Genomic DNA, 12,556 nt, shown 5'->3' on the forward strand with positions numbered 1-12,556 from the left:
CACACACACACACACACACACACACACACACACACACTTGGGTGCCCCAGGGTCAAATGTCACAAATATTTATCAGGCCCATCTCCTGTGTTTTTAGTTCTTTGGTAAATGTTTCTCATCCAATTCCTCAGTTAATCTCAGTTCCAGTTTTAAGAAGCAGATCCAGATGGAGAGAAACTGAGGCACAGTTGTGGGATGTATGCTGATGTTACGCTGCTACAGGGTGGAGCTGAGGCTGGGGCGGGGCTCCCTCTCCCTTCTCCATGGCATCCTCTTGCTTTAGTGTTTATTCTAGTTCTGCGGCAGTCGCACTTGAGAAGTCCATCATGTGCTGTCTGTTTCTCGATTTATAACATATCTGGGGAGGGTGTGTGTGATGGGGGGGGGTAACAGAGCATCACCCCCTATTTAACAGTGAGAGGACCATATTTTCACAGTTTGGCTCCATTCATTTCCATGCTGATAAAACATGCCAGCACCACTGGCTATTCTAATTCCTCATTTTTGTGCACCATGACTAATTGCTAAGCTTCCCACTAAGGGCATTTTGTGCAAATCTTTAGCCTGTGGCTCCCTTAAGGCTTCATTCCATCATGTGTAAGGATAATGTTGTGGGTTTAAAGGAGAAGAGACCACTTCATACAAGCAGGCACTGGGTCACACACAAAGCAAGGGCTGGGAGGTATGAGGACCAGCCCAGTAGTGAGTAGCAGAGTCCAAAAGAAAGAACAATAATAATCGTTAGCACTAACGGTGGGACAGGACCACCGGCCGGCGGTGAGAACTCAGCTCTATTATTCTCATTAGGTTATCCTACAGAGACATCTGAGTGCCACTGCTGCTGACCTCATGCTTCTCTGTGCATCGGTATGTGTTTGTGCACATACGCGCGTGTGCATGTGGTGGCCGGAGACTGATATCTAGTGTTTTCCCTAATTGCCCTCCACCTTATTTTGTGTGGGGGATACGTGTGCACATGTACGGTTACGCCGGTATGGTCATGTCTAGATGTGGCAGTCAGAAGATGGTTAGCATCTTCCCGGATCAGTCTCTGCCTTATTCCCTTGAGACAGGGTCTCTCACTGAATCTGCAGATCACCATTTTGGCTAGGCAAACTCCCAGAATTCACTTGTCTCTCCCCATCTAACACTAGGATTGCAGGCACAAACAGCAATGTTCGGCTTTCTATGTGGGTGCTGGATATTCAATCTCAGGTCTTCATGCTTGTACAGTAAGCACTCTGAGCCATTTTCCCAGATCTTTGATCTGAATTTGTGGTCTGTCACTGAGCTTAGAGCTTGCAGATTTGACTGCAAGTCTTCATGGTCAGTTATCGCCTAATCACTCAGATGAGGAGCTAGCTCTATTTACAAGGAGGAGAGACAACATGGTCCAAATGAAGACAGCTAACCAGGGACAGAGGGAACTTCTATGAGATAGTCTGTGAGTCCCAGAGATAGTCCTGTTTCTGCCTCCTTTGTGCTGGGGTTACAGGTGTGTACCGTTGTCTCTAGTTATACAGGTGCTAAGGATCTGAACTTGGGTTCCGCTGATTGCAAAGCAAGAGCTTCACCTGATACTTCCCCAAAGCCCTCTGTGTGCACCTTAAAGGAGCCTCCTGAAGGCCAGGTGGGCAGCCTGCAAGCAGGGCTTGCTCTCACTGTCTTCTTTGCCCAGATGTGGAGGTCCCAGCCTGAGCAAGCAAAGGCAGCCCTCCTGTTCACAGGCACAGGACTTATCCCTTCCCCAGGAATGACACTGGCTTCATCACCAAAGGCAACAGGGCACTGCAGTGGTGGTTAGAATGAGATATGGCTCTCATAGACTCCTGTGCTTGAACACTCGATCCCCAGTCGGTGGCTCTCTGGTTAGGTTATGGAGCTTTTAGAAGATAGGGTCTTGCTAGAGGAAGGGAGTCATGGGGCTGGCTTTGGGGTCTCATGGACTGGCCCCACTCTTCTATTCTCTCTGCTCCTCGATCCCACGGCTGGCCTCCTGCTCCTGCTGTCATCAGACCTTTGCTGCCATGGTGGACTCTTAGCCTTTTGGAACTGTCAGCCAAAATAAACCTTACTCTCCCAAGTTGCTTTTGGTCAGGTTTTTATCATAGCATCGGAAAAGAAACTAATACAGGGCCTGATGGGTCTCTCAGGAGTCAAAACGTATAGCCAAAATGTTTAATGCATTAGAGTCCTACCTGTTCTCTAGGTTTATCTGATTTGTAATTAACTTCCCTAATGCAGATGTAACAAGTCAAGAGTTGTTAAGTGATGGGGAAAGTGAACCATCCTAACTAACCTAATACCCAGCATCCTTAGAGAGGTGAGCAGTGTCTGAAGAATGATAAGCCGAGCCTTGAGTCCTTTACACAGATTTCTTCACAGACCATGTTCTAGGTTGCTCATCTGTGAAGTGGGACTCGTGACAGTGTTAGGCTCATGGCACTGTGAGGGATACTGAATCAAAGCACGGGAGAACACTGAGCATAGGCTTTTGGGAATAATGATAACTCCACACCTCCCTACACACATGCACCATCTCTCTCTCAGCAGGATCGCCTGCTTGCACAGTACCTTATGTCCAAGTTGGGCAGCTTCTCCTCGGGCTGCTGTGGCAATGGGATCAATAAGATGCCCGATTTCCTGGACCACCGAGGTCAGCTGCTCCTGTAGGGCCTGAGAGAGGGAGAGGTGTCCTTTGACAACAGGTCCTTACAATGCTATGTCATTCTGAAAAGCGCTTTATGAAGGCCAACAGGACCTGTATGATATCAGAATGCCTGGATGCTCCCCTGATCTTCCATTCCCTCACCTGCCTTGCTCCCCAGGGTGAGATCCCCTATCCTTCCTCAGATGAAGCAGGCATGAGAGGTGTGTTTCTCACTGGCTTCATTCATAGCATCCCCAACAACTGCTGCTGGCAGGATCCTCAAGGTTGGTTACATTCCCTGATTATGGGGAATAAGGACTAACTCTACTTTCCAAGAAGACACAACATGGTCCGAATGGAGGCAGTGAATTGGGGACTAAGGGAACATCCTGGTCTTGGTGTTCTCAGAACTTAAAGAGGAGGGGCAAAGGGTGACATAAAAATGGGATCAGATCTCCAAAGGCTTCACCGATGGCACACCATGAAGGAACCAGATGGGGTACATGCAGAGCTTAGCCAGACTGCTCATTGTCCTTGGTGACTTGCAGGTACATATTGGAAATGACACTCGAGGTATTTTTTTTTTAATCAGGTCTGAGATGGTTTAAACTCTCTGTTCCAAATAAATGAGTTTAGGCTGTTAAGAGACAGGGAAAGAAAGCCAGACTGTGTTGGGAGGGGGCAGGTGGGGAATGGGGAACTTGATGCTGGAGAGGTACTGGAAGCAGGAAAAATCTCCTGTACTGGATAGGTTCAAGTTAACAGGTCAAAGAATGGACATCATAAAGATGTATGCCCTGACGGGTCATCTGAAGAGTGACAATATCTTTTCTGCATTTATCAGTCTGCCACAGAACCACTATGCACTGGCACACGAGGGCTTCAAGCAGATTTCACTCTGGGAGAGAAAAAAGCTTAACAGACAAGCTTCAAAACAAAACAAAACAACAAAAGAGCCAGAGAGATGGGGCAGGCAGAGAGAGGCTTCCCTAAGTCCAAAGGCCTTATTTAGCTAATTATTTATTGTCCTCACACAGTCAGTGTGATTATGGGTAAGAATGACAGAGAATCCCTTTGGTGTTTTTGATAGATGCTTTGTTAAATTCAATATGGTATAATGAAGGATCTTAGGTATAAAGGGGGTACATTTTTTCTATTGGGGGAGCTAAGGCAGAGGATGTAGTTTAGAAGGGATGATGAGAGGGGGACACTTCTGGGGTGGTGGTCACAGGCCTTTTTGGGGTGGCAAGCAGTGTATCACTAAGTAGCCCTAGCTATCCTCAAACACAGAGATCAAACTGCCCCTGCCTCTGGCGCTAAGATTAAAAGTGTGGGAAGCTACCAAACCTGCCTTCATCTTGGCTGCTTGAGCTGGGGGCTACATAAGGGTGTGGTCTGCTGATAAGTCATCAACACACACATACTTCCTGTGTGCTTACTGTTGTATGTTCAACTTTAAGAACAGGCTTAAAATAGTAATGCTAGTTTTCTATACAGTTCCAATGCTCAGTACTGCTTCTTATTTCCTGGAATTGTGTGTGTGTGTGCCTGTGCATGTGTCTGTGTGTGTGTGAAGCCAAAGTAGAACACACAGCTCTATTAATAAAAATGAGCAATGTTTAGTTCTAGAGGTCGACAGTTTGAAGAATGGGGACAGAGATCATTATGCCTAAATTCTATGCAGTAAACATACCATTCATGCAAACTAAATGCCTGACTGGTGGGCACTGTCCTCTTAGAGAAGTATGGATTGAAAATTTTGATAGTAAGCAGTTCAAGAGCAAGAACAGATTAAGTGAGGCTGGGGAGATGCCCAAGGGGAAATGTCTGCTATTCAACCATGAGGGCTTGAGCACCTACAATCCCAGGGCAGGAAGTGGGGTAGGGATGGAGACAGGTGGGTTCTGAGGACTCACTGGCCAGACACACTGGCTAAGGGTGAGCTCCAGGTTCAGGGAGCAACCCTGATGAAAAAAAAAAAAAAAATGGAGGAGCACATGGGGGTGCACACCCCACACAGGGGCACATGTGTATAGAACACACACAAACAGAGAAAAGATAAAGTAGCCTGAAGTAAAAACTTATGGTTTTTGTGAAAAGTCAGTTGTATTGGATGGTGTTTTGTTGGGGTAGACAGGTAAAAAGAGTGTTTTCTTAAAGCGGACATATGTGAAAGGATGTTTCGCTGAAGCAGACACATAAGTGAAAAGATGTTCTTTTAAAGTAAACATATAAAGACACGTGATAAGGGATTTCTCACTAATGACGCACGTATAGAGGTCTGCCTTATATTATGTTGTTGAGTTTTGTTTGCTGTGACTCTAGAGAGAAAAATGTACCAAAAAAACTTTTGATGATGCTTTGGTGGCTTTTTGCCACTTTTGTGGACTGGGGCAGACTGGCAAAAATGATGCCAGCTACTATAGACTCATGTTGAGTTTCAACTCATGTGCTACAACACCTAGTGAGACAAGACCCACAGAGGATACGTGATGTTTAGGGAGTATAAATAAGACTCGACAGACAGTGACGAAGGGCTTGTTTATTTGGTTAGCTTTATAACACTTCTTGGTTTTGTGTCTTTGTTGATCTTTGCTGAGAGAGACATGGCTGAGAACTTGACATTGCTAGGGGCTGTGGTTGTTTTTGCTGACTCGTGCTGATTTGGCCGAGGCCTGGCTGTTTTTGTTAGGTCGTGTCAATGCTACTGATTTGTATTTCTTATCTTGACACTATAAAACTAGACTGTTGGTATATATTTATAAAGTGTTTACAAGTAGATCGAGCTATCACTGTTCAATTCTGTAGACTAAACTATTGATTTTTTGACAATGTAGATGAGATTTACTGAAAAAACAATTTTTAAATAGGTCTACTTGCCCCATATCCTAACAATCTTTCTTTTCCACTACCTCTGGTGGGTCGTAGACTAAAGAAAGGTTAAAGAGTTTAAAAAGTTATTAAAAATAAAATTAAAAAATTTAAATATACAGTGAACCCAAATGATAAGATGCTAAGCCCCCCAACACACACATACAAGATAGAGGATAACTCAGGGCACAAGTCTTTCCCTCTAGATGGATCAAATGCATTAGCGTTTAATGCTCAACTAGTTCAAAAAGTGCAAAGAGAAAACGTGGCCAGAGAAGCACTCAAGCTCTGCGTGCCTGGGCCTCCTCTGTAGCAGGTGAGGTCTTTCTCCACACCATGTCTTGTCTCAGCACTTGTCCTACACATGCTCTGCCAACCCTACGACCTCCCTATCTGTTCCACAGAGACAGCTGTCCATTATCACTCTCCAGCATTAGACATTTAGTTCTATTTCCTCTGGTGTTTCCAACAGAGCCCTAGCCTACCTCCACAGAGATGTCATCCCTCGTGGCCAGGCTCTGGCTGACCGCAGCCAGGGAAGCCTGCTCGATGTCCCTGATGCACCGGTTGATACCATCAATGGAGTAGTCACATTCCCTCTGCCCTGGGGCTTTGTCCCTAAAAAGGACAGAACAAGTTAAACAAAAGTCCATGAGGCTTACATATGTCACACCATGCTCCTGTACAGTGGGCCAAGAAGTGGGCTAGGAGCCTCTGTTCCCTTCCTACATGATCACCATCACTGAGCAGTGCATCTCTGAGGCTTGCTCAGCAAAATGGGCCCAGGGCCATGCATTTCTTAATTAACACTTGTACTTGACATAGTTCTATTTTAAGCAGAAAGAGTGGAATCTCTGCCTTTCCTCTCAGGCTAATAATAGGCAATTGCAAAGGAAACAATTTGCACTTGGGTGCTTGCCTTCATTTTAAAGTTAAAAAAAAGTATATGTGTGTGCATGTGTCTATCTGAATACAAATGCATACAGCACATGGAGACCATAAGAGGAAGTCAAGACCTACTTCGCCAGTGTCTCTGTTGGTCCCTTAAGACAGGGTCTCTCTCAGAATCTGGGACTACTGTGGCAACCAGCACAGCCCAGCAATCCTTCTGGATTTGTCTCCCACAATTCTAGGACACAAGCACACACCCATCCCTGGCTTTTTGTATGGAGCTAGGAATTCAAACTCAGGCTCTCGTGCTTCTGCAGCAAGCCATCTCTACTGGGCCATCTCTCCAGCCAATGAAAATAAAAGCACAGCACCACTCATAGTGCTGACACGACACAATGCTAGTGTATACTAGTCATAAGCTCATGGGCTATAGGAAGAGCTAAAGTATTCAGAGGGTTTTTCTTTGTAATACATTAAGGAAAAGTTTAATTATGGCTTTGAACTTCAGAAGCAATTAAGAAGCAAAATCCTGTAACTTAGGAAACGAACACACCATGTTGTCGGATATTCATTTCGGCCAACTTGAGAAGTATCATTTTCTCAGCCTCTGGGTATTACCAAGAAGGTCAGGATACCTGGAGTTAGTATGAGCTACAGAAAATTCCTTTCATCTTATTATCAGGCTAAAAAAATCTGAACAGTAGCACCCTCAGGCTAAGAGCTGATAATTCAGTGTGATGGTTAGAAGGGCTGGGACTGGAGCCTTTGGCTGACCAAGAGAACATGAACTAAGTTCTCCTGCCTGAGACTTCATAGAAGGAAGATGGAAACCATGACAACACCTACTTTAAAAGATAATGTAGGTAAACTACTTAGAATAATATCTGGTTTATAATAGGTGCTTAGATGTGCTGTCATTGTGACCAGTACTGTCATGGGTCTCAAAAGGATAAGAAATAGGTTCTTAGTTTTCGTTACTGTTACTTCAATAAACACAAAGGCAACCTGGGGAGGAAAGAATTGACTTTATCTTACAGGTCACAGTCCATCACTAAGGGAAGTCAGAGTAGAAGCTCAATACAGTAACTTGGAGGTAGGAACTGAAGCAGAGACTACGACATATTGGTGTTTACTGGCTTGCTCAGCTACCTTTCTTCTATAGTTCAGACCCATCTGCCCAGGGATGGCACAACTGCCCGGGCTGTACTCTCTCACATCAATCATCAATAAAAATCGCCCCTCAGACATACCCATAAGCCAATAGGATGGAGACAATTCCTCAGTTGAAGTGCCCTCTTCTCAGGTGACTCCACTTTGTGTCAAGTCAATGACCGAGATTAGCCATCACAATAATGATCAGTGGACATAGTCCCCTCCTACTCTATTCAGATGCAGGCAGCTAGCTCCCTTTAGATAAGAAACTGACCTGATAGACGTGATGAGACTCTTAATGGAGTCAGACACAGTGTGGGAGTGTCCAGCCAACACAGACCAGGTGGGTGGATCTTTGGGGTTGATGGCCAGAGAGCGTGCGGTTCGGATGAGGTACGATGAGCTCTCCAGCATGGTCTTGGCTGAGACCAAGATTGGTTCCTGCGCCTGGGAGCCCTAAGAAACCAACAGAGAAGTGAAGGGCGAGTACACAGAGACGGGTAAGCTGGGCCCTAGAAAGACTTATTCTTTAAGCTGGTACTTCTATCCAACCGGTGGGAGGGAAGCTAGCTAGCAAAAAGGGTCCAGGGGAAGCAGGGACTGGGGCTTGCTCCTTAAATAATATACTTTCTCTTAAATAGAATTTTTGAGTTTGACAGACTTCACATAAGATTCAGCCCCAATCCCAAGCACAAAGATTATTCTCAATATCAAGCTATTATTTCTTAAAAGATAGGTATTCACTGAACATAGTTCAGTGAGTGCACCAAGTACCATCCACAGTAACAGAGTTATATGTACTTAGTACTGCAAAATTCTGTGCATACTTACAAAAAGTCTTTTGGAGTTTTAACAATCCATGCTCACTCTATTTCATACAGAATTAGCCAATGGCGCTTGAGTTTCCCTTGCTGCAAACTCCCTACCTCAGAGCTGATCTGTGCAGGAATGCTGGCAAACTCGGGGTTTGATGCAAACGCTGTCAGGTTCTCCACGGCCTCAATCAAGGGTGTGGTAGCAATTCGACACTTATTGCGGTTGTCTTCAGAGAAATCCCCATCCAGGGCCTGATGGGAAAGAAATGGAGATCCATCCCACTGAGAAAGGCACATCACTTCTAAGACACAGCAACCACTTCTCAGCAAGGGAAGATGGTTCCTTGGGAATACTGCTCATCAACAAGAAAGAAGCAACTGGAGAGATCCCTGTGCCACCCAGAGGGGCCCAGGTATAATTCCTAAGGAATAATCCCAATGTACAGCTCACAGGACAGCTGTCCTGCTGTCAGCTGACTTATTCTTCACTCCCTCCAGCCATTCTGGCATGGCTGGCTGCCAGGTCACTTTCTCTTCCACTTCTGAGATGCGATATACTATTTCCAAATGGAGTAAGTCCGTTTCTGCCCAAATGTCAAAGATCCTTTAAATAGTGTGGCACTTCTGACCAGCTTGTCTTCCTTCCTTTTCTCCTTTCTCCCTTCCCTTTTTTTGTTTCTTGGAATTAAAACTAGAATCCACTCCTGAACTCAATCTCCAATCCCTCACTTCCAACTTATCTAAATTCCCCATCTAATGGTATCCCCGAACCACCAGCATCTTAGAATGAATTCAGTGGCATTCAATGGGAACAAATAGACTAGACCTGCCCAAGCAACTGGGCAATTCAGATCAGATCAGTTCAGCCATCTCATCTCACACACACACACACACACACACACACACACACACACACACACACACACAGGTCTATCTAGTTAAGGAGGTCACATATAAAAGGGTACCTATTGCACAATCTCACTCATGAAGTACAAAAAGAAGTTACACTAGCCGAGGTGTCAGAAGCTGAGTAACAGTCTGGAGGGGTGTGGCTAATATGTTTAGCTGGAGACAATTCATGGGCTTTCCACATGATGTATATTTCCTCCATATATTTTATGCTTCATCTTTAATTAGTGGCAGATAACACGAGAGTACCCAGTGATCAGTCATGTAGCTGATTAAAGGCCAGCTTGGTGAGAATCTAGGATGTGGCCTGGGATACACACCAAGCAAGGCTCTCTGACGCTGACCCTGCCTTTCAGGAACAACACAATCCGTGAAGCATGGCAGCTGCACTGTCTTCTAGCAGAGGGAGATGAGGCGGATGCAGCTATGCTTGCTAAATGTCCTTGTTAAATGACCAATTAAACTTTTAATGTAATCCTTATGAGCAATATATAAAAACCTACTTAGATAATTAGCGAACGAACCACCCAGAGGCACTGGCATTATCGGCCCAGCTGGGTCTGAGGTGGGAGTGGTCTGCTCCTCAGGAAGGCAAGAGGAGGCAGGCAAAACAGGTCTGAAGGGCACTTCCGAATAACAACGGCATTCCAGCCAGGTCTTGGCAGCTTGGGATAATAATTACATAGCCACAATGCTAATATTTTCAGAATCATTCCCGAGAGCCTACTCAGTTACCATCCTCAGTAATTACAGTGCCTGGCTTGCTTTGGCTACCACCCTTCCCTCACCCAACAAACTCTGACCCTGCTCTAACCACTTGGATTCAGCCTTTTCCCTAGGCGCTCTGGAGACCTTAGCCTTGCCTGGCTACTTCTTGCTCACATGCATGGCCCCACCTCTAATTGGCCTCTGGTACTCATAAATGTTGAATTTACATTGCTGGCCCTGGCAACACAGAAAAGGATTGCCTCAGAGCGCTGACCTCACTGTGCTGTTAGCATCATAGCCTCCTCAAGGTTGGGTGCTACCCAGCAAGCCTCAGTGCAAGCTGGGGACACCAGTGGGAGGTATGGTCGGTGCCCCCTGACGAGAGCCTGATATAGACAGTTCCAGTACAAGAAAATGAGTCAAGAAGGGGCTGGCCATAGTGAATTCTGGAGTCTGAGGAACTTGGGCCCCAGCTCCATAAGTCACATCGCCTGGGTGCTAAAATGACATGGCTTCCTTTCTTCCTGCCATCTTTCCAAACTTACACATGCCTCTTTCCTACTTCCTTCTATGTCTGCCAGGGTGGAAAACATCTGCGCAGGTGACCTACCCTCATTTGAACCTACACAAACCAAAAAGATGACTCCTGTGTCTCTGACATACATCTCAAGGCTCAAGACATGGACCAGCTGCTCTGTCTGTCTGGCACGGATCATAAACAGCACGTCTCAAAAGAGCCCGTTGCTATTCATAGGGTTAGGGCACTGAACCTGTATTACCCACCTGCTTTGGTTTTCAAAAGGGAGAAGCTATTTCCTCAAAGGATGCACTTGGCATGAGAAAGGGTGACCTGGGAAGCTATTATTTCACTTCCAAAGTTTGCCTCCACTGGATATGACGGAGGCAACCAAAAGTAAAATGGATACTCAGGTCAGCCCCACAGTGAAATGCTGAGCAGCTGCGAGTGCTTCCTCCTGCCTGTTTCATATCATAGAATGTCTCTTTAGCCACTGAAGGGTTAAAGCCACACCCATGGGGACAAGAGCATTCGGACCCTCAAGCCCGATATTCCTCTAATCTCACAGGCATGTAGGGAAAACAGCCACGGACTTAAGGGGTTAAAGGTTAAAGCCTACCAGCTTCGTTTTCCCAATAACACGAGCACCTGGAAAAACTGACACAGTTTCCTCAGGCCACCCCACTAGTTACTGTCATGTCAAACCATCACCTGAGACTCCAGCTCTCTTCTTCTTTACAAATCCTAGACACCATCAAAGGCCCCAAGGCCTAAGATGTCCCAGAATGTTCCCCACCCCAGTCTGAAGAACATAAGGATGACCAAGAAAACATACTTACAGCCAAGTCAAATTCAGTCAGAGGGAGCTGGATCGGGTGTCTGTGGCACTCACTAATTGCAAAAATCTGAGCACTAGCTCTGCGGTGACCGGCAAGGCCAAACTTCTCAGCAAAACAAAAGCTGGGGTTGCATAATTTCCACTTGGCACTCAAACCTGAGTGGCTGCACATTTAAAATAACATTCCATTCCACACATCTGATTCAAGGCTAGGTAATGAGCATAATGGAGAGAGAAAACAGGCAGAGGGCGTTGTGTGGACCAGGGGCAGAGTCCTTGTGACTCACTGAGAGCCCTCCCTGGTAGGAGAGCCTGAAATGCATTCTTGCTGGGCTATGCTTGGGAAGTTTAGAGAATGCCATCAGGAAAGAGCTAAGGTCCCAGTGGCATCCCATCTTCTCCCTTCTTCAGGACTGGAAGGATGCAGCAGCTGGGCTGATGTCTGGGCACAGCCTCATGGTGCAAAGCAACCACACTAAGGAACATAGGATGGTGAAGGAAGCAGCTGCGGTACTGAACTAGTCAGAAGATCAAGGACCCACCTGTTTTTCTGATGCATATGATAGCTAACCATTCCTTTAAGAGGAGATCCACTCAGTACAGAGCAGGGGCCACCAAGGATGCAACCTCTGCCATTATCTTATTAGTGAGTGAAGGCAGCATTCAAGTATGGACTGGACCGACAAATACTGCCACACAGTGCAGACTGAAAACTCTGGGCACCTTTTGACAAGCTGAGGCAATAGGCTCACTTCTGTTCCCCTCATATTGATGCTGGTTTGCAGAGATGCTCATGGGAGACAGGCTTTATGTGCTCCATATCACAATCACCCAGCTCTCCTCTGATGCTTTTTACAGGCCTATCTTTTGGAAACCATCACATGAGCTCATTTGCTGCAGGGATTTGCAGAGGGATTGACACTGTGAGGAGAATGTGAAAGAAGATTCGATCTTAAGATCTTAACAGACAAAGCAGAATTTAAAAGGGAGGAGGCAGCAGGAGAGAGAGAGGCTGCAGGAGAGAGAGGGGCTGCAGGAGAGAGAGGGGCTGCAGGAGAGAGAGGGGCTGCAGGAGAGAGAGAGGCTGCAGGAGAGAGAGAGGCTGCAGGAGAGAGAGAGAGGCTGCAGGAGAGAGAGTGCAGGAGAGAGGCTGCAGGAGAGAGAGAGGCTGCAGGAGAGAGAGAGGCTGCAGGAGAGAGAGAGGC

General features: G+C 46.1%; 1 protein-coding gene across 4 annotated transcripts in view; it reads right to left on the reverse strand.

Annotated features, from left to right (window-relative positions):
- The window catches only part of Tln2 (talin 2), a 415,939-nt gene that overhangs the window by 68,257 nt on the left and 335,126 nt on the right, over nt 1–12,556 (reverse strand). For all 4 annotated transcript variants that reach the window (XM_029543558.1, XM_029543557.1, XM_029543559.1 and 1 more), the window contains 4 exons: nt 8,491–8,631; nt 7,839–8,020; nt 6,007–6,139; nt 2,575–2,676 (listed from right to left, as the gene is read on the reverse strand). In XM_029543558.1, the coding sequence (XP_029399418.1) occupies nt 2,575–2,676; nt 6,007–6,139; nt 7,839–8,020; nt 8,491–8,631 (558 nt within the window). The remainder of the gene's footprint in view (nt 1–2,574; nt 2,677–6,006; nt 6,140–7,838; nt 8,021–8,490; nt 8,632–12,556) is intronic.

The sequence above is a fragment of the Mus pahari genome, chromosome 10 (genome assembly GCF_900095145.1).
Source record: "Mus pahari chromosome 10, PAHARI_EIJ_v1.1, whole genome shotgun sequence".
Lineage (NCBI taxonomy): Eukaryota > Metazoa > Chordata > Mammalia > Rodentia > Muridae > Mus > Mus pahari.